At 34.5% G+C, this 22785-nt stretch overlaps 1 protein-coding gene and 1 pseudogene across 1 annotated transcript in view; both read right to left on the bottom strand.

The window, feature by feature from the left end:
- Positions 1 to 22785, bottom strand: part of EXOC2 (exocyst complex component 2) — a 224913-nt gene that overhangs the window by 116695 nt on the left and 85433 nt on the right. Inside the window, exon 11 of the mRNA XM_043975622.1 lies at positions 16552 to 16674. Coding sequence (XP_043831557.1) covers positions 16552 to 16674 — 123 coding nt within the window. The remainder of the gene's footprint in view (positions 1 to 16551; positions 16675 to 22785) is intronic.
- On the bottom strand, positions 14083 to 15368 carry LOC122736880 (annotated as a pseudogene).

Below are 22785 nucleotides of genomic sequence, written 5' to 3'. Positions count from 1 at the left end.
ATGAAATATTTGAAAAGAAACAAAAGAGGGTCTTCAGTGAAAACCCAGGATGGGGAACGAGCCCATACTATGTGTTAAGCACTTTGCACATATGATTTCATTTCATCCTTACAACAACCCAAGAGGTAGGTGCTTTGCTGGATTCATTTAAGGAAGGAGGTGGAAAAGAATCACAAAAGGATGAGAAGGCAAGATTATAATGTGCTTTGAAAGCACACTAGGGATCCTACTTACCTTAAAGCACTATAAATGCTAGCTATTATTATTATTACTGCTGTCATAAGAAAGAAAGCATCCAAATGTCAATGAAATCACAGTTCCAGCAAAGTATTAAAATTCCTTCTGCATAGAATGACTCCTCTATGCCTACTTGAATTCTAACCACACTTCAATGCTCAGCTTAAAAGCCTTTTTGTTTGAAGTATCTATTCTCTGATTGCCCAGTCCTAAAATGATCAACCTTTCTAAGCAGTCTTATAATTGAGAACAAAACAAAACAAAAACAAACTGAACATAGGTACAAAAGGGAAGAACTGTGACTAGAAATTAAATCATATAAAAGAAATTACAACCTAGACCTTTCAGTGCATTGTAAATACAACAAAAGTCAGCAATGGTATTGAGGTAACCAATAAAACCAATGTGATACTTTGAAACAGACCTGAGATTTCATTGGTATAGGGAACTACTGATGAGGAAACTCTTATCAGTGCAGATCAGTACTTGTTCAGCAACTTGTAGCCTTACACAGCTGCCTGAGGTACTGAGAGGTTAGAAGACTTGACCAAGGTTACTTGTCTATAAAGGTGTCAGGCTGGACCTGAACACAGTTCTTCCTGGCTTTGAGACCAGTTCTTTATCTGTGTGATCATGGGCAGTATAAAAAAAAATACAATGTACCACAAACTACTGTCCTACTACCTGTTTTGGTAGCCCTAGCTGAGAATGATTTTGAGATTTTAAAGAAAGTTTTCTTGTATTTAAAAATTAAAAACTGTTCTTAGCTCACAAGTACAAAAACAGGCTGAAGGCTAGATTTGGCCCTATGGGCATAAGCTTGGCAACCTCTGCTCTAGTTTATAGCAAGGGAGGTGATAGTCTCCTTCCTGGTCCGTCTACATCTAGAGTCCTATGTTTAGCTCTGGGTACCACATTTCAAAAGTCTAAAAAATAAAAAATTGATAAACTGGAGCCAGAATGGCATCAAGGGGTGAAGGAAATCAAAAGCTTGCCACATGAGGTTTGAAAGAGCTGGGATGTTTAGCCTAGTTTTATTGGGCATAGGTGTTGTCTTTAAACATCTAAAGGATTAGGAAAGGCAATGTGACAGAATGCATGGAAGACACCAATGATGGACATAAAACCCATAGGAAAGAAGTCATTTAAGCTCTCCCTGCCCCAGGCAACTTTCTAAGACAGTAAACTGCAGAAAAGCAGCTGACTAGCACTGGTAGAGGAAGTTCCTCATCTGGGAGTTCCCTACACCAATAAAATCCTAAAACTGTTCTCACCTATCTTTATCAGGTAGAGGAAGTCTTGTTTTGCTTGGTCCCTGAGGTCATAAATAGAACCAAGGGATAGAAATTACACTAAAATAGTTTGTCTTCACAAAAGGACCCCCTTAACAATTATAGTTGTTCAAAACTAAAATGGCCTCACTGTGCCCAAACCAGGCCATTTTAGTTTTGAACAACTATAAAGACTGGATGACCTCTGAACTCCCTTCTAATGATGAAATTCTCAAATTAAGCATTTATTAAGTTAGTAACCTACTATAGATTAGGCACTGTAAATACAAAGAACAAAATAAAAGACCCTGCCCTCAATGAGCTTACATCCTACTAGTTTTAAAACTAGTAGAAAACAATTTGTACTTTTCAAATTGAGTTAAAGAAGATTATACCAAATGATACCAGATAAACTACAAATAATAGAGTTCCCAACAAAGAATAAGCTATAGCATATTAAATGTACTTTCTTTGTTATTTATCTTGTTATTGGCTTGCTGGGGACTAGAAATGATCCAAACAGATGGAAATAGATTTGGTTCCAAATCATCCAGTCCCTAGTTCACCATTTTCTACAACTTTGGCTAACCCTACTGATCAGTAAATCCTCACTTCAACTGTCACCAGTCCCATTTGCTACTTCCTAATGAGTACTTCATCTTAAAATTTGTGCTGAAAACAATTCAGATAATGCAGAGATCTGAATGAACATGATCTTGATAATTAATATTATGCTTTGCCAACATAGCTTATAATTTATGTTTCTTAAAATTTGGATTACAAAACAGCCCTATTTAAAATAAATATATTTTGTGAAAAAAGATGGACTACTTTTTACCTGGACTGGGAAGACAAAAGAAAATAAGGACTGAGATCAAAATTTAAACTGATATATTATGCAAACTGTACAAATATGACTGCTGACCTATCAGATCTCTTATCATCATTAGCTTATAGAAACAACTGCTATAAGAGAACAGAGATTTAAATGTGGCATAGTGTAATTTTAAAATTTATAATTAAACAATTTGAGAGGTAAACTACACAGAACCATAAGGCTTTAGATAATTATCTACTAGGGCAGCAAGGGTTGTTTTTCATATTGTAGCATTTTGCAATTTATCAGGTTCATAATGTGTATCAACCATTAATTTTACACATTTACATTCCACTAAGAATAAGTGTTAATTTCACTTTTTTTTTTGCTTCTGTAAATGTCACTAATTCCCCCCACTTCCCCTGCCCCCCCAAAAAAATTCATTTTTGTTTTTGTATCTCCAGCCTTCAACACAGTTTTATGTACATAGTAGGCACTTAGAAATTTTTGTAGAATTGAAGACAAAATGCCCCTTATATACAGTTCCTTTCTAAAAATGAGATTAATGAAATAATAGAGATTTTTAATGTATATTTTTAGAACCTTAACTAAAATGATTTGATGTTAAGCTGAAATAACATTCTTGAAAATTTGCTATTGTTAAAAGGACAAAATTTCCCCTGCTAATAACAAAGATTGTGTGAAGAATACTCTGCTCTATTAGAAAACACATCATCAGTTTTCTGATCAGGAAAGGAAAGTTTAACATGAACTAATTTCTTAATTGGTTGTCTAGCATTACAAGCAAGTATAACACAGCAGCAGGGAATTAGAACAGCACATATACCCTCAGGACTAATAAACATCTGGAATACATTAGCAAGACATATTTTGTTCTGACTGACCAGAAGATAGCGCTTCAACACTACATATAAATTCATAAACCCTGAAAACTAAACGGTGAGAATCAACTTAGAAATGTTTTTCTCCTTGATATCTTATTCCCTCTCACTGGGACAAAGTCTAGCAATTAATGATTTTAAAGAAGAACAACAGTTTGAATTTTCCAACAGTAAGTGAATAAAATCATCCAAATACCAGATTTTGTCACTAAACATTTACTGTTAAGCTCAGTGTCCTTTTTTTATTTAAAAAAAAAAAACACCTAATAGTTCCAACATTGCTTTTATACTTGAATTTCTTGATGTAATAAAACTAAGCTGTATAAAAGTATCCTATTTTATCTCTTTTGAACAGATTATCTATCTTCCTCAACTCCAATTCATTCAAAATACAGTATGATGGAAGGCATACCAAATGTCAGTTTTTTTAAAAGATGGAAAAAGCCACCAGTACTACTTTATTGATAATAAAATGCAACTGTTCCAATAGCTAACAAAAATCAGAAAATGTTTAAAAAGTTGACTTCATTTGGATTCCCCCCCTCTTTATTACATTATACAATAATTCAAGAAATATGACTTGATATTAAGGATGCTTCTACCACAAAACCTAGTGTTCTGAATTTTAAAATGATTTTTAAAACCTTGAAAAGATCATCTATATTGTATTATAGAATAATGTACACAGCATCTCATGAACTATTGTATAAAATAATGTAGACAGTATCTTTCCTGGAAAACCTGCAAACTTTTATACTTCAACTTTAACACTGCATTACAGTAGCAGTCAATTAGATCAGCAAAACCTACATTTCTCATAGGAACACTAATTTATCCATGTGAGACATACTACGCATCAAGGGCATTTTATGGGTAACATGGGTCGATTTAAAGTTGCTATGAGAAACTTATGTTTGATTTTGAATGTTATCTTTGTATCAACAATGGGATTATTTGAGGAGTTTTATAATCAAATTTACAGATAAATTTGTTGCTTTGGGAGTTACTCCTAAAATGGATAAAGGAACCCATTTTAACATTTCTGAAAATGGTTATATGTTGTAATACTAATAAAATACTCTAATTTTCCATTCTTGCCACTAAAAGTACCTAACTGCCTAGACTCCATGCTTGAAATCTGTTCTAGAGAAGGTGAGAAAGGAAAATTATTTAATTTTATTGTATAGAGGGATTTTCATGGAGGAAAGTTTAAACTTTAAAACTTAAGCCTCCAAAGATTAAACATCTAAGGATAAAAAGGAAAAAATGCTTATCCTTTAATTGAAAATATTGTTACTAGGTTCTAAATGAGAATATAAAAACTCTGCCTTAAAGCAAAAATGGAGGTGCAAAATATTTCAGAAATAAGGACTATGAGAAGAGATCACAGATGCCATTATTGGTGAATATTAGATTATAATTCTTTAATTTTATGATAAGTTTTATAGTTTGACTACTATAAAAGATATTAAGTATGATAAGCTACTAAATGAGATTAGGTAGCAAGTGCTACTAGAATAAAATCAGAAAGCTTTATTATCTGAAAAGATGTAAGATTAACATTGGGATGAATATCAGACTAAATATAACTTTATATGAGAAATCCAACTTTCTAAGCTAACAGGTTTGGACTAAAGATTTTTCTAATTATTTACAACTCTGAAATACTACTATTCTTGTAGAAAAGTAATACAAATTAAATTCTAAGAAATATTAATTTTACTTATCATATACACACACACAACTAACTTTTGTGTTACAATTTTATCAAAGTTTCAAACTAATGATAATCTTACTGAAAGGTGTATTAAGGGATTAACAAAATTTCAAGAATAATTTGTAATGACTAAGATAGGTTTTCTTATGAATTTTTTTACTTTGACAAAATGTATTTTTTGGTACTATGTGGTTGTATTCTATATATAAGTACAAGTCTGTGTTTCTGTATATATACACCCCACAGGAAGGTTTAGAAAGTCATATCAACAGAAGCAAAAAAAGGATTCTTTTTAGGAAATAGCATAAAAACATCTAATAAAAATTATAATTTAGTAAGATGCGATATTTACATATTACTTAGAACATCAATGAAATTATCTTTAACAGTTACTTCATTAAAGAAAAAAGTAGGCAAATTCTAAAAAAAATCATTTATTTAAGTTTCACATTATTTTTTTTGAAAGAAAATAAATGTCATTAGTACATTTACAAGTTAATTTTGTTACCTGGATCCATTTGCATGCAAAACATATTTGTAGTTCATTCTTACAACAATGAATTTTCTAGTTAGATAGATTAACGGTTCTTTAAACCAAAGTGCCAAGTCTGCTATTCCATGGAAATGACAGGGACTTTAGTGAGGTCTTATAAAGAATGACAGTTGAACCTAGAATTGCAGTAGGACACATTATTGACTAGTCGGGATTCCACTCAAAAAATCAAATACTAGACAATATTTGTATAACAGTTTATATACAATGTAAAGGGTAAAATAGCTATTTGTTAAGAGAAGTCTGCAGATGTGAAACCAGGTGAATAAGTTTACTGTATTTTCTCATCCTTCATGTCTCTTACAGCAAGTTTTCTCACAGTCTACAATAGTGAGAGGGAACACTGATCCATAGCCTCCGGACTCTCTGAAGGGCAGCAGACTTCCTTACCACCCTTAAACACCTTTGAACATTTTTTCCTGTGCACAGCGGGCCCTTGTCCTGTGCTAGAGTCCGACCACCCACTGTTGCTTGTTGACCAAACACACAGTGCCTGGAGCCCGCACTGACACAGGCAGGATAAGATTCCTTTCAAGAGCACCACATATAAGAATCTGAATGCCAAAGAGGGAAAAAAAAAAATCAAGACAGTATTACGAATTCCCCTCCAAATTAAACCTGTGTCAACAGATAAAAATGTTGCTGTGTTTGATCTTATGACTCTCTATATATTTAAAAACTGTGACAGGGTGTAGCAGCTGGGACATTTCCTTAATTTAAAGGAAATCATTCTATCTAAATGGAATGAAGAGAGACATATTTGATGTACTGGTGCTAATGAACCTTCACCTTTGGGAGAATGAAAAGGGCCTTCTCTTACTAGGCATATATATTTTTAACAATGTAATAAAAGATAACTTGAATTAATAAATACATTTATTTTTCAAAAAAATGCAACTAGTTTTCATGAAACACTATTTTAAGTCCCTAAACATGAAAAAATCGTCTAGCATCCTAATAATTTATCAGAATCAATATTACTTATGTCTTTTTAACAACTTATTGCTGCACTACTTGGGACTTTATACTCAGAATAATTTTATGAAAAGATGAGTACAAATAAGGGAAATAACTACAGCAAAGAAGTATGAAATTCAGAATTATGTGCAGTGGTTAATTCTTTAAATTTACCAATTAATAACTACAATTAAGTGTATGCTTGACATTCACTGTCAAAAAAAAGGATAGGGGATGTGGTTTAGACATGAAATGGCTCCCAGCTGCAAGAAGTCTTCTTCCAGATGTACAGTAAGCCAAAGCAATAGAAAAGAACCAGCTGCTAGCATAACAAATTGGAAAGGCCCTTCCTTTTGACAAAAGTCCTGCTTGCCTGTCTGATCTAGCAGAGATAGATCTTTCATTTCAAGGTGAACAGAATTTGAATGTGATATAAAAGAGGTAAGTAAAGAGATCTCAATCCAATTCCCTGATTCACTATACAGCAGCTGTCAGCAGAGAAAAAAAAACCCTAGCCCTGAGGTAGAAGCCCAGAATTCTGGTCCTAGTGTTGCTACAGACTGAGTTGTACATTTTTGGACAAGCCATTTAACTTCCGAGTTGCAGTTTGTTCATCTGTCAACATAATATCTACACTAACATTTTCCAAAGGTTTTTGAAGGGGTCAAATGATATAACAGGTGAAAAAGCTTTGTAACCTATAAACTGCTATGTCAAAGAGTCCTATATATATAGCATCTAAAAATGGATGTCAGAGTCAAATGGTCAATATTTAAGTAACTGGTCTTTTACAAATACTACTGATAAAAAAGTATGCTGGTGGAGATGAATGACCTTTAAAAAAAAGTTAAATGAGTGATTTTTTTTTTTGCTGTTTTCTGTATCTGAAAATTGTCAGTTTGCAACACAGCAGTAACAACTGCTAGAAGTCACTTTAAATACTTGACCTAGATAAGTGACTATTTGTGATGAGGTAGTTACAATTTTATTTCTCTATTAAGGCAAACATTTATTTTTATAGTACAAATTTAAAATCAAATTTTTGTAATATGAATGTTACCTTTTTCTTATAACCTTTATGAAAATGGAAAAGGCAAAAAATGAAAATTATATTAGAAAGGAGACTTCTATAAATTACCAAAAATTGGAACAAAGTACCTAATTTCCTCAGTAGAAAGAAAGAAAGAAAGAAAGAAAGAAAGAAAGAAAGAAAGAAAGAAAGAAAGAAAGAAGGAAAGAAAGAAAGAAAGAAAGAAAGAAAGAAAGAAAGAAAGAAAGAAAGAAAGAAACTATGTAGGACAAACTGCAAGTGGATAAGAAACATTCTTCTAGAAAACCAAGTGTCCACATTGACACAGGGATACAGAGGAGCACCATCTCTGGGCCCCCATTTTCTAAGGCTTAGTAGATCTGAAATTATTAATGGACTATCTAAGTGAAATGTGATGGAAGAAACAAAGGACGAAATTTCTGGTTAAAAAAAAAAAACAACAAACAACACAACAGCTGACAATGATTTAGCACTTTTAGTTTTACAAAACACTTTACAAACATTATTAAATTTGACCCTCACACGAGCCCTATGAGGTAGGTAATGTATTATTACTGGGAATCCTAAAGCTGGTGTCAGAGATGAGAAATGAATCAAGGTTTCTGGACTAGTTTTTTCCACTACACTATGAAATTTCTGCTCCTTTCTGTTTCATCGTCTAAAGGGAATTACTCACTATAAGTAATACTGCTCTGGCACATATGGCTCATTTATGACATAGCCAATGTATCATAGTATATATACTAGTGTATATATACACACACACACACACACACACACACACACACACATAAAACCAACAACTCTACCCTATCAAGTAGAATATATAAAAAGCCTCAAACATTAGACAATGGAGTCAATATACTACCAGGGTGCAAAGGCTTACTATATCCAGTATACCTTTTAAATATTACATAGTGATAAGAATGACATGATAACTAGGCTGGTAAATGAACAGTCTTAAATATAAAAGTCGATGGCATACTAAAATGCAACAGGAAGTACTGTATGAAAAAAATTCAAATTCCCTTTGTAAGTACCATATCAATATCTTACTCTTCCCATAAAACTTAAAAGAATTTTCTAAGTCTTTACATATCAGCACAAATAATTCCGAAGCATTAAGATCTCCCATCTTTCATAAAATTCTAAAGTAGGCCAATGGAACCTTTTGAAATGTTGAATTCCAACTATTAAAAATATTTTGTACTAACAGAATACTATGTCACAAACCAAGGAAGGAAATGATACAAAGTAATGTTGCTTAAACAGGAGTTGTATGTACTACAATGTCTATCCTAACAGTATTACTACTATCAAAGGAGGTAGCCTCCTGGCAAAAGCATTCTCCTGAAGCTGTGTTATATATTTAAAATATTTTAAAAATCAAATGAACATATTTGTATTTCTATATAGCTGTGCCATTATTATTATTATTATTATTATTATTATTATTATTATTATTATTATTATACCAATCCTTGTACTGGGTTACATATGGCAATGATAACAACTTCACTTGCGAATGAAGAAAAAAATTAAAAAGAAAAATCTTCAAAAAGTAAGCTTCCTACAAATACTTTATTGGCTTATAGCCACATTGTTGCAGCTTATTAGAAAATTACAAATACATATGTAAATACATAAATGTCAATAGGGAAACTATTTTTAAAATGTGGCCCTTCCGACTGTAGCAATATTTTCCATGCTGCTCTTGAAAACTGCATGAATCTGCTAGTACTTAATATAAAGCAGTCAAATCTAAGTCATTTTTCTAACACTCCTTTATAGTGATATCAGAATTCTAAAGCATTTTCTCTATTATCCCCACCTATTAAAGAAAGGAATACAAAGAGTAAAATCTACCATGCATATATGCACATGAGAACCTATAACAGTTTCCCTAAATAGCAAGAAGAATATACGGTTAAATGAATAACATGATGGGGAATTAACATTATCACAGGATGCTGACATAAGAGAAATCTACAATTTTAATCTCATTTAAAAATATATATTATTTCTATTTTGAGGCCCTTTTCAAGGCTGTCAGAATTATTTGCTTTTCAGTAATCAATTATCCTTCATGCTGTATGATTTTAAATAGAATTATGTCATAAGACTTGAGTGTCAATGTGCTTGTTTCTTTTAAAACTTATTCTTGGTTATTCTCTACTGCAATGCTCAGAACAAATTATTCAGGTGTGACACAGCAACAAATAACTTTTTCCATTTTTTTTCTTAACTCTTAAAAAAACTTACTTGACAATTCCAAAGAGCTGAATGCTTTTTTAAAAGATACTATTTCTAGCTTTAATTTTTTTTTTCTAGCTGGAGATTGTAATTAAATACATAATTAATTACAAGTAGACTGGGGAGATTATGAGAAAAATGTTATACAATTCCTTTTTAATACTCCTACATCCTTTCCTTTAGGTTATTAGGCATATCCAGCATACATTCTAAGTGTTAAACTCATTTTCAGAACAAAGTAAAAAACACCTTTGAAGGTCACCCTTAAAAATCCTGTTTGGGAATGTCAGTAGGGGGTTAACCAAAGGCTTTTCCTGGCAGGAAAAGCTGAGGCCTTAGTCTAATTTTGGACTTGTTTCACAAGAATTTTAAGAGACAAATCACTTCTTATAAGGTGGTAAAACTTTTCTGTGAGCAACAATACAAGGACAGGTCTGCTCTGAAAGTAGTATAACTTAACAGAAGAATAATTAACAGTTCAGGAGAGGAAAAAGAAGTCAAAACCTCATTCCCTTCATATTTGGTATTTTTTTTTTTAGTTACCCTATATGTAATGCTGCCTCCCCTTCTCAAAATCAGAGTATCAAATTTGGGCTACATACAGTGATCCATCAGAAGAGTGGTAAGGAATATTCAGTGATTAATGTCAATGTATGTTTAAGGTTCAATACTAATCTGCAGTGCTATGGCCCTCTGTTTACAATATGAAGAGCACCATCTGCTAGAATCAGTGTATATTATTACTGTAAAAATTGAAAACCTAGGAAAAGATCTAATGCAGTGTTCATGAGAATATCAACCTTATGACCCAACCCTCTGCTGCCAGAGCTTCACATACAAAAGAATCTTTCTTGGAGAAAGGCAGCTTTTGATGGAGTACTGGTGTCTGTGAAAATCTATCACTTTCTTTGCTTAAGAAATTCTCTCTGAAGACCAGAAAACTAAATAAAATTAACATTTCCCTCTAAAAAAAACCACCTCACCATGTCAAGATATTTTTGGTTTCTGTAGGTAAATTAGGCATTGACCAACTTCCTTACACACCAAAAAAATACTTTCCTGCTTCAATTATTGTTTCCATTTAAATATTTTAATCCATAAGGATGCCTTATTTCTTAACCATTGCTCTGCCTGACAGTTTACTTAAAACGATTTTGTCTGTGTTGCATCTTCAGGTTTCAGCACTTAGAACTCAACTTCTCATTTCTAAAATTTGACCACTGTTCAATTTGGAACAGGTTTTTGGAAGTGCTGAGTTAAAACCAATGGAGCCCACTTTCTAAGAGAGTGTTACAAGGTAAAATTCTGGCCATTACCATTGTGCCTTTTTACCCATTCATTATCATTTCTAACCACTTGTGGGTAGAAAGTAACCGAAAGTAAGTTTCAAATCAATTTAAAGAAATATAGCAAGTATGCATCCAAGTGTATTGTGCCATAATGTAACGTGGAAAGGACTGATTAAAAACCAGACGGCATACCTGCATTATATACAATTCTCTATTAGAGAATTGCTTAAATAGTTTTGTTTCTCAAACATTTCAATGCTAGTGAGTGGAGGGTGAGAGCTCCCACAGTATGTCCTTTACCATCCTGGATGCCTTCTAACTTTCCTTTATTTGATGAATACAACAATTCCATTTTACTCTTCTAAAATTGCCATGAAACTACTTTCTAACTATCTTTCTTGGTAAGTGTAAAGTGCCTTATCTTTCAAAGCCTTAACGCGTTCACTTTTGTATCTTAAAACAAAGAAATATGGTATGGTGGGAAGAGCATTGCACTTGGAATCAAAGGACCCGAGTCTGAGCCTTGCTGTGTGGATAGGACCTCAACCATATAAAATGAGGATCAGGACTCATGTCTGGTCTCAGCTTCCTCATCTGTAAAATGAGGCATTGAGGGGCAGCTAGGTGGCACAGTGGATAGAGCACCGGCCCTGGAATCAGGAGTACCTGAGTTCAAATCCGGCCTCAGACACCTAACACTTACTAGCTGTGTGACCCTGGGCAAGTCACTTAACCCCAATTGCCTCACTAAAAAAAAAAAAAAAAAAATGAGGCATTGAACTAGCAAAACTCTAGGAACCTGGGGGCAGCTAGGTGGCGCAGTGGATAAAACACCGGCCCTGGATTCAGGAGAGCCTGAGCTCAAATCTGGCCTCAGACACTTGACACTTACTAGCTGTGTGACCCTGGGCAAGTCACTTAACCCCCATTGCCCTGCAAACAAAACAAACAAAAAAAACAAAACAAAACTCTAGGAACCTTCTAGCAATAACATCTTATGACTCTGAAATAAGCACTTTATAAATCCCCAAAGTCTATATAAATGTAAGCTGTTACTATCTTCTATGGAAATTAGGTCTATAGGGACTTTCTCCAACATCATTCACTGTATTAAAGTATCCAGTATCTGAGTAAAAAATAGAGGCAGATATCTAGTTTAGATAATTTCAGGTGCTTCCATTTAAGAAATTATTAGCCCCTGTGTTTGTATATGTCTGCTTTATTAATCTAATTAAATGTTATTTTGCATTGATTTTATGTGCAGAAGTTCTAATTATTACTTTTTTCCACAACTGATACTCTTGACACAGGTCACAGTGATGAGCTGATAAAATGGCCTGAGGGACCAAGAGACAGTCTCAATTCTAAATCTATACAACAGCTAAAAGAGGTAGTGCTGTGAAGGAGAGGCAATACAATGTAATAGAAGAAAATTAGACTAGGTCCTAGCCCTTACTATTCTATTAAGTGACTTAGGCAAGTCACTTAATAACTGAATGGTCTTACCCCCAAAATTAAGAGGTTGGAACTTTATGATGTTTTAGGCACCAGTCTCCAGTACCAGTCCTCAAAGAGTTAGCTCAAATGCTACCTCCTGCATGAAACCTTCTCTATTTCTGTCTTTCTTCCGTCGCCTAATCAATGCAGAAGTGATATTTCTACCTTCTTGAGACTCATGGCATTCTTTAAGAATTTTTTCTTTTATGCACATATCTATCACAATTATTTGTATGCATGTCTTCTGGGTACAGATCACTCACTGACTAGATAATAGTTATTTGATTATAATTTGTATTACACTTATCTCTGCATAAAGTATATTTCTTCCTACCAGATTATAAGCTCCTTGAAGGAAAGGACTGTGTCTTATTATCTCTGTATCTTTTTCAGAGCCTCGCACAATTAACTTTGTATATTAGGTGTTTAACACTTATTGGTTGAGTAAAGGAATGATTAAATAAATGAACACATATCTTAATGTGCCTGTTACTCTCTTAGCTGCTTGAAGCCAGAGATCATATTTTATCTAACTTGCTTTCATCTTAAATCTTTTCTTTTCCCACTCCTTCCTTCTTCTGACTATTACTGAGACCTGGCTCCCTCCTGATAATACACCCTCTCTCTCTGTATGACACAGTCTCCCTGCCCACCCTTTCCGGCATTGGCTGCACTTTCATTTTCTTCCACAGCACCGGTAGAGGTACAGAAGTTGGAATATTCCTTGCTTCCCACTGCCACTTCTGGGCTTGCCCCATACTACCATCATTTAGTAACCTTTCCCCCTTTAAGGGCTACACAATTCACATCTATCACCCAATCAAAATTTGGATGGCTGTTGTCTACAGATCTCCCCTTCCTTCCTCAATGAATTCAGTACCTGACTCACAATCTTATTCTCCTCCCCAATTCCTGCCCTTATACTGGGGAACTTCAACATACATCATTATTTTTTTATGGTGGATAGACATCTTCATTACTTAGTTTTGCAAATATGAGGTAAGGGTATAGGCAGTAAGTTTTAGTAGTCAGTAAAAATCAATTCTACCAATCATTTGAAAATCAGTATGCTTATCAGAGGGTTAAAGGGTACTAAAAGGAAAATATTTAGAGAAAATAGATATTTATACAAAAATTATAAAATGTTTATAGGAGTTATTGCTTTATGAGGAAGGCAAAAACCAATTTTAAGTTATACAGCCAGTTAAAGGTTTTAAAATTTGTTAAATGGAGGAAGTGGCTAGGTGGCGCAGTGGATAAAGCACCGGCCCTGGATTCAGGAGTACCTGAGTTCAAATCCGGCCTCAGACACTTGACACTTACTAGCTGTGTGACCCTGGGCAAGTCACTTAACCCCCATTGCCCCACAAAAAACAACAACAAACAAACAAAAAAATAAAATTTGTTAAATGGAAATCTAAGTACGCAAAAATGTATATAAACATTCTACAAAAGACATTCCTTTTTGTTCCTGAGTATACTAAAGCTCTGAAATATAAGGGATCATAGGGAAGGCCACAGTTTTTTCAGAACTGGCTTTAAGAGCATTTCCTTTCTACAAATTGTTTTCCTCCATATTCTTGTTGGAAATCCACACTTGTTGAAAGGTACTCAGAGAGGCTAGAATTGAACCACCAATCGAACTAAATCACCATTCCGCCATTGTATTATTTGCAATTAGCTTCAATCTCATGATTGGAAGCATCTGAGATAGTTCCCAATTCAATCGATCAGTGAAACTCTTTTATCTGAGTGTTTTCTCCTGCCATTATGACACTGCCATAAAGTCCTGGTCTGATGTCAATGTCATACATCCCAATGCTTGTGGTAACAACATGACTGACTCCCAACATTGTGTTGCCTGATAACACCTTCACATTAGATGAGTCAAATAATCCTTCAGGAATCTCGAGTTGCTGAGTACCAAATTCATTGAGAAATTCATAGTGAACTGTTGGCATCTGTGCAGACACTTGTTCATCTTAAGTTGAATCTGATACTTGGAGCACAGAAGCTTGAAAATCTCGGTTCACACAACTACACGTATAATTGTACCAAGACCTCATAACCTGTGACAGCTTTTCTTTTCTCTTCTATTTTGCTGAGGATCCTTCATGAATGCCCTCCTTTGATGTGATTACGTATGGAGCAATCAATTCTACATTCACCTCTTAGAACAGTTCTCTGTACTGCATGATAATAAAGTCACCAGCAAGAGATAATTTCACAATGCCTTGCTGAAGGGCATACCCATCATGGACTGGAATGGTAGTAGTATGAGTGGCTCCACTATTCAAAATTAGCCCTCTGAAATGGCCATTAGAAAATGCTGTAACAACTGTAGTTTTACAAAGGAAGAATGCAGGGAGGTTGTAGTGTTCAAACATCAACTCTATCAGTTTCTCTCTGGTATTCCATGGTGCTTCTGACATCAGAATAGGGTAAAAGCTGGCTTCTAATTTGGCATGCATCTTATAAGTGTGATCCAAAATAGCCTGGAAGCTGTCCCAAACTTCAATCATTCCATTATTTAAAGGTGATATTGCCTCTATATTCTCCCTTCAAACATGCACTGCATTGGTATCTATGTAGTATAAGGGACCTCCTTGTTTGCCTTTATCCCTATCTCTCTCCATCAACGACTCCCATCAAGCTGGTCTTTGAATTCCAGATATATGGCCTATCTTCAGGCTTGTCCTTGAAGCCTTTCTAGTTTGGTAAAATTTGTACTCTGCTAGAATACCCTTCAAGAATCCAGGGTAACTTCCATGCTATCATGAGGTATAGGACTTTGGTGGGGAGCTTTGAACATAGAAATGTTTCCTTTTTTCCTATTATAAAAGATGAATTTATAAATACATAAAATTTATAAACCAATTTATAAGGAAGCAAAACTTATGGTTATGTTAGAAAACTATCTGTAGGCCCAATAAACAAGAAGGCTCTTTCTGCTGGCCTCAGAAATGCTAGTGCTGAAGGAATAATAAGAGAGTGTAAATAAAGGTCATGCAACCATATTAACTAATATCTAATGTAGGTAATGCCTACATCAATAGCAGTGTATACTGCATACATATCCCTAGGATCTGACAACTAGACAAAAACTTGACATCTTTTAAAGATGTTCAGCAATAAGATTTGCAATTAGTATGAGAAATGTCAATAGCAATACATATTTTGTTATTAAGCAAATTGTAATAAATGTTTTGTTATTAAGTAAGTTTATTTTTATTCTTTTGAGTGTAAATTCTATAAGATACTGACATTCTTAATCAGAGATTTATCTTACTTCAACAGAACAAAATAAACGCTTTCTCTTCCAATAACATACATGACTTAAGTCTTCCTGGGAAGAGTATTACGCTGAGGATCATATGACTTGTAATCTAGTCACTAGCTGATTACCTTGGGCCAGCCACTTAATTTCACTAAGCTTCAGTTTCCTCACCTATAAAACAGGGGATCTGTCATAAACATTGAATTTGCCATTACAACAAGCACATGGGATTTCCCTGATGTGGGAAATTCTTTAACAAACACAGATTGCAATTTATCTATGACTTTAGAGAGTTGCCTAAAGCATAATGAGGTTAAGTGACTTGTCCATGTTCTCATAGTTAGTAGGTGTTTTAAAGATTTTAATCCCATCAATCTATTCTACTACAAAACACAGCCTCTAACTTTCCATTATCTATAATAAAAGAGGGGAACAATATCAGCTTCCTGAACTTATTCAAAATCTAATTTTGAACCCTAAGTTTCAGTTTCCTATCACACCTTTATCAGTTATTAATAATTCATAATATTTAACAGATTAAGGTTTCCCTTTTTATCTTCCATTCTCCTGTTTATCCTTTGATACTACAGCTAACCAGGATAAAATAGCCTGAACAGAAGACAACTGGATAATTCAAAACCTAGATAATCATCTCCTAAATAATTAAGCACTCTAAAGACCACTCAGTGGACACCACTGAATTAGCTTACTAATTGGAGAAGGAATATACCTGCCTTTTAAGTCTTTTATATAGCTCTCTTTGCAACTGTGCATGAGCTGAAGGATCCACTTATGCTGTGCTCCAATACACTGCCAAGAAGGGTCGCCATCAGCATGGAGGTCAGAAAGATACCTGAACAAGAAAAACCAAGATACACATAGGTTAGAATTCCAATAATAAAACTAGGATAGATGAGACGACAAACAAATTTCTTTTCAGGTTTATAAAGAAAAACAAAGTCTGGATCAAATAATAAATTGCTGATACAAAAATATTTCCTAATTTTCAATAAATTTTATTTAACAAAATAAGTTAATTACTTAAAAATTTCCTTCATAGAATTATAAAGAAGAAGAAATATAGCAAAAAAAAAAAAAAAAGGTTGATGATATTTTAGAAAGGGGACTAAGGGAACAATTTAGCTCAGTACTTTTTTCCGTAATAGAGGGAAACATTTATATTTAATTCCATTTAACAGAGTGTTTCTTTGTTATTAACAATCATTAAACTTTAAGTTGTCTTCCACAAAAGTGGGAAATACTGAAGAAGGTAGAGGGGATCATTTCAAACTGAAGCCTTTTGTTTGTTCTATTTTGAAAAGGTATAAATACAGCTGCCAGTAGATGGCACTGTCTTGCTGTGTTTTTATGACTATAAATTCATATGGGCAACTCAGAATTTATATAAGGGTCCTCTGAACATGGACTGATTCTGTGGCTACAGTTCTGTACCTTTAAAGTTCTGAGTGCCAAGAAATTGCCTCTGAGTCGCAAGTAGAAGAAGAAAAATCATAGGTCACAGTGGATAACAGATTCAGACTAGAGATGGAAGGGACCTTTGAGGCCTTTGAGAACAACCCCCTGACTTTACTGGTCAGAAAACAGACTAAGATGGTGAAGTAACTTGTCTCAAGGAGTGTTTGAAGCAGGATTTAAATTCAGGTCTTCTTGATTCCTAGTTCAGTGTTCACTATATCATGGAGCTGCTTCCTTTTGCCAGCAATACGACATCTAAAGCTATGAAAAAGAATGTACCTGGAGATTTTTAAAAAATAAATTGGTGGGGCAGCTAAGTGGGGGGGGGGCAGCTAGGCGGCACAGTGGATAAAGCACCGGCCCTGGATTCAGGAGGACCTGAGTTCAAAGCCAGCCTCAGACACTTGACACTTCCTAGATGTGTGACCCTAGGCAAGTCACTTAGCCCTCAATGCCTCACTAAAACAAAAAACAAAAAAACCCAAAAAACTAAATAGTTACCTTTACTCAGAAAATAAAAAAATAAGCAGTACAGTAAAAATATATTAGACTCATCTGAAATTTGTGGAGACAAGTCAGGCAATAAAGAGAAATGTAATACAGAGGCCAAATCTTGTCACAAATAACATGTTTAAGAATTTTTTATTAGATACCATTTTATAAAACTAGATTATCACCTGCAACATAGAAAGCTTATTGCAATAACAAATTTAATCTGTTCATCAGTCCCTAAATCAAGTTAAGGAAAGAAAAAATTGGTATATGGGGAAAAGGGGTTCTTTGTTCCTTTACCACCTGCCCAAACTTCTCCAGAACAGTCATAGCTCAGTCATTACTCAGTCATAGCTCTCCACATCCATGAAGGTAGGATGAAATAAGTCCATTTTGCTGTTAGCAGCTGTTATAAAGGACTTTGGAGAAACAGGTTATAGCTAATTGAAAAAGATTTGAGAATGACCTCTGTAACCTTCAATCGCTATAACATCCAGACTAGGTTTTATTTTTAAGATCTCTCTCTGATTGGGTAGGTAAGGTAAGAGTCAGGGTGGGTATCTATCTGGTCATCTTCTACAGTGGAGGCATTTTTAAATTTTTTAAAAGTATATGTCTACTTACATAAGCTGAAATAATTCCAGGCTCTAGAACTGGCCCATCCTTCTTTCTCTTTCCTCTAACCACTTACATGTAGACTGTTCTTATGTTTGCAGACATGCACATTGAGCTAAAAGGGTGTAGGTCCTTTTACCCAGCCAATCACAAGAAGACATTTTATTTTTTTTATTTTTTATTTTTTGTGAGGCAACAAGGGTCAAATGAGTTGCCCAGGGTCACACAGCTAGTAAGTGTCAAGTGTCTGAGGCCAGATTTGAACTCAGGCTCTCCTGAATCCAGGGCCAGTGCTTTATCCACTGTGCCATCTAGCTGCCCCAAGAAGACATTTTTACCTACTTCACACATGTGAAAAAAAAAATCAGAATGTGATTCATGTAAAAAAAAAAAAACAGCTTAGAGAATGTGTCTGATAAATAGCCCCTGGTTTTCAAAATCCAATCCAATATCTTTTTCTCTGCCAAGTTTTGATATGTCCCTCCACCCACAGCACCTTTCCCCACCCCCATCCCGATATTAAAGGATTTGATTAGAGATATGGCATTTTAGGTTTTCCCTGTCTCCCCATAAAGTTGTTTTGTTTTTCCATTTGGAAATAATACAGTAACTTCACAATCCTCTTCAAGGATACTGTGTTTGCCCCTAAGACTTTTTGCCAAATCTAGACCTAGGAAAGAGCAGCTAAATCATGCAGTGGAGGGAAGACTCACCTTCCTGAGTTCAAATGTGGCTTCAGGGGCAGCTAGGTGGCGCAGTGGATAAAGCACCAGCCCTGGATTCAGAAGGACCTGAGTTCAAATCCGAACTCAGATAATTGACACTTAATAGTTGTGTGACTCTGGGCAAGTCACTTAACCCTCAATGCCCCGCCAAAAAAAAAAAAGGAAAAAAAAATTGGCATAAAGTGGCTTCAGACACTAGTTGTTGCCTGAACAAGTGACTTACTTAACCCTGTTTGCCTCAGTTTTCTCATCTGTAAAGTCAGCTGGAGAAGGAAGCAGCAAAGCACTCCAGTATCTTTGCCAAGAAAACCCCAAATGGGTTATGAAGAGTTGGACACAATTGAAACAAGTGAATGACAACAACAGATTTATGAAAACAACATTATTTCCTCTTTCTAGCCACAGTTCTTTATTTTCCTGTTGTCTATGAATAAGTTGTAACAGTTCCAACTTACTTATTTGGTTTTTGTAGTTAAAAAAATAATTTATATGCAAAATAATTTACTTTTATTTTTAAAACTAAATAAATGGGGGAAAAGGAAGCATTATAGAAATTTATGTGATTTCTTTTCTAGGGTGGTTGACCAATACAATATAATGTTGCTTAAAGTTAAATACCTTTGTTTTTCATTTTAAAAAATAACAATATAGGGGCAGCTAGGTGGCGCAGTGGATAAAGCACCGGCTCTGGATTCAGGAGTACCTGAGTTCAAATCCGGCCTCAGACACTTCACACTTACTAGCTGTGTGACCCTGGGCAAGTCACTTAACCCCCATTGCCCCGAAAAAATAAATAAATAAATAAATAACAATATATTAGTATTCATGATAATGTGATATTCAGCTGAGAAAGACTTATATTATCATACTGATGTAAGTTTATACTCAGGTGTGGTGAAGTAAACAGAACCAGAACCAGAACACTATACATGGTAACAACAATATTGTTCAACAATCTCAAAGGACTCATGATGAAGCATACTATCAGTCTCCAGAGAAAAAACTGATATTGATTGAATACAGACTAAAGCATGCTATTTTTTTACTTTCTTTCATTTTTTTCTTGTATTCGAGTCATGTTATACAAAATGACTATTTTTAAAAACATAATTTCATATGTATGACATATATCTGTTTGTTTACCATCTCAGGGAAGGGATGGAGGTAGGGATAGAATTTGGAACTTAAAACTTTAAATAAAAATGTTTAAAAATTGAAAAATTCAACTGAAAAGCAGCTATTTTTTAGCCCTGTGAGATAAAAGTTTACAGAACATTCAATATACAATGATAATAGCAAGATATTGATTTGTGCCAGTTATATCTGTGTCCCACTGAAAAAAATTAGAAGAATAAGATTAATAACAATAATAGCTGACATTTATCAATTCCATTAAGGCTTAAAACCATTACTCAGTGATCCCCATTTAACAAATGAAGACAATGAGGCTTACAGAGGTTAGAGGTGAGACCACTAATAAGCGTCAGGAGTAGGAACTGAATACAAGTTAGGGTTTTTTTGGTTGTTTGTTTTTACTTTTGTTTTTTAAATAATAAGGTCAACACTCTTTCCATCATACCAGAGTGCTGTTCCATCTTTGGCATAACCCTACATATATCTCTCAAGAACTATTAATCAACATGCTTGAAATCCAGAAACCAATGACTTTTTATATCCAGAAACCATGAAATGCCTTTTAAATATCTAAAATAAATTTGTACTTTAAGAGAATTTAGATTTAATATTTAGGACCTCATCTATTTGGGGGAGGAGGGAGCAGGAAGGTTGGCTATCTTTTGTCCAACCCTGCCAATAAAACATTCTTTCATTATATGTTTTTAAATAAGTTTGATTTCTAAGATATTTAAGTGTGTGCCTGTGTATACATAGGATTTATTTAAAAATTATAAATCCAAATCAAATCACTTTAAAAAGACATTTTTAAAGAATTCATGAGAGGAAAAAAATTGGTAACCTTTCCAATTTTCTTTCCTTCACCTGCTTTTGTTTAAAACAGATTTAATTTTATTTTCAGATACAATTTTTAATAACTGGGTTGGGGTGGGTCTGTATTGGCATGAAAAGCATAGGAAACTGCTTCTTGCTAAAAACTTTCTAGTAAGCTAATTACCAGTGTACATTTACTTATGTACAATGTGGACAATTTAAATAAGCAGTAAGTTTATTATTAGATAACCTGGTGAACAAGTGTAAGAAAACACTAGCTGTTTAATCTAAATTTGAATCATGCCAAACATTGCTCAGTTGTGCAAAGAAAAAGAAAACAAAGGCATTTTAAACTTTAACCCCATGAAACACTCCTAATGCTATGACTACTAGTAAGACCACCTGGTACTAATCCAATAACTATATCCAAGGATCTCAAGATTCAACATATAACAATGACTGGTGTTTAAACCATGTTTTGAGATTTGTAAAGCGCTTCGTATGCATTATTTCATTTGATCTTCATAACAATCCTATGAGGTAGGTACTACATCCACTAATAGGGGAGGAAGCAGGTTCAGAAGTGAGGCAATTTGCCCCTGGTTCCATAGCCAAGTACGTGTTGGAAGCAGGATCTGAACATATTCCTTCCAGATTCCAAATCTAGCCCTCCTTCGGATACATCTCCTGAGACTTAAAATCTTTCACTCTTTCCTCTCTCATCCCCTACAAACTATCATTTCCACACCTTCACTCACATCTATCCATATCCCTCTCTTTACTTGCTACCAGCCTAGTTTGTTCCCGCTTTATCTCTTGCTTTGAATATTTTAACAGCCTCTTAACCCGTGTCCCTGCCTAAGGTTTTTCTTGTCTACAACCTATCCTTAATGCAACTGTCAAAACAAACTTTCTATTATACAGATGCCTAGACATAGCAGACTCTTTTTTGATTGACTGTTCTGATCATGTCATTTCCTTATTTAAAAACCTCTGATGGCTCTGTATTGCTCAAAGGAGAAAATACAAACTTCTCAGTCTTCCATAAACTGGTTCTACCTTAACTTATCAGCATTATTTGGCATCATTCCTCTTAATGTACTCTTTGTTGTTGTTCAGGCATTTCATTTATGTTTGCCTCTGTGACCCCATTTGGGGGTTTCTTGGCAAAGACACTGGGGCAGTTTGTCATTTCTTTCTCCAGCCCATTTTACAGATGAGGAAACTGAGGCAAATAGGGTTAAATGACTTGTCCTCCCCCCGCCCAGCTACTCTACATTCCAACCAAAAGGAACTTCTAGCTATTCCCTGAACTGGTGTTGTCAGATTTGGTCAGGAAATTCTTTGGGGTTTCATCATCATGAGAAATTCTTGTTGTGGAAGATCCTTCTACTATTCCAGAGACCACATGGAAATCTATCTATCTATCTATCTATCTATCTATCTATCTATCTATCTATCTATCTATCTATCTATCTATCTATCTATAATATATGGAAATTGGTTTTCTTGCTACTCTTCACAAGTAACACATCAACGGTGATCTCTATTCTTTTGCACAGAGCATCTCCCCTTTCTGAAAGTCCTCCCTCCTCACTTCTGCTTAGAATCCCTAGGGTTCACTTTGTTTTTAAAAGATTAATGCAGATGGCATCTACTACGGGAGACCTTTCTTGCTCTCCCATGAACTGTTAGTGCCTTCATCCCCT

This window comes from Dromiciops gliroides, chromosome 1 (assembly GCF_019393635.1).
Source record: "Dromiciops gliroides isolate mDroGli1 chromosome 1, mDroGli1.pri, whole genome shotgun sequence".
NCBI classification, from domain to species: Eukaryota; Metazoa; Chordata; class Mammalia; order Microbiotheria; family Microbiotheriidae; genus Dromiciops; species Dromiciops gliroides.
This window is presented reverse-complemented; position numbering and strand designations above follow the sequence as displayed.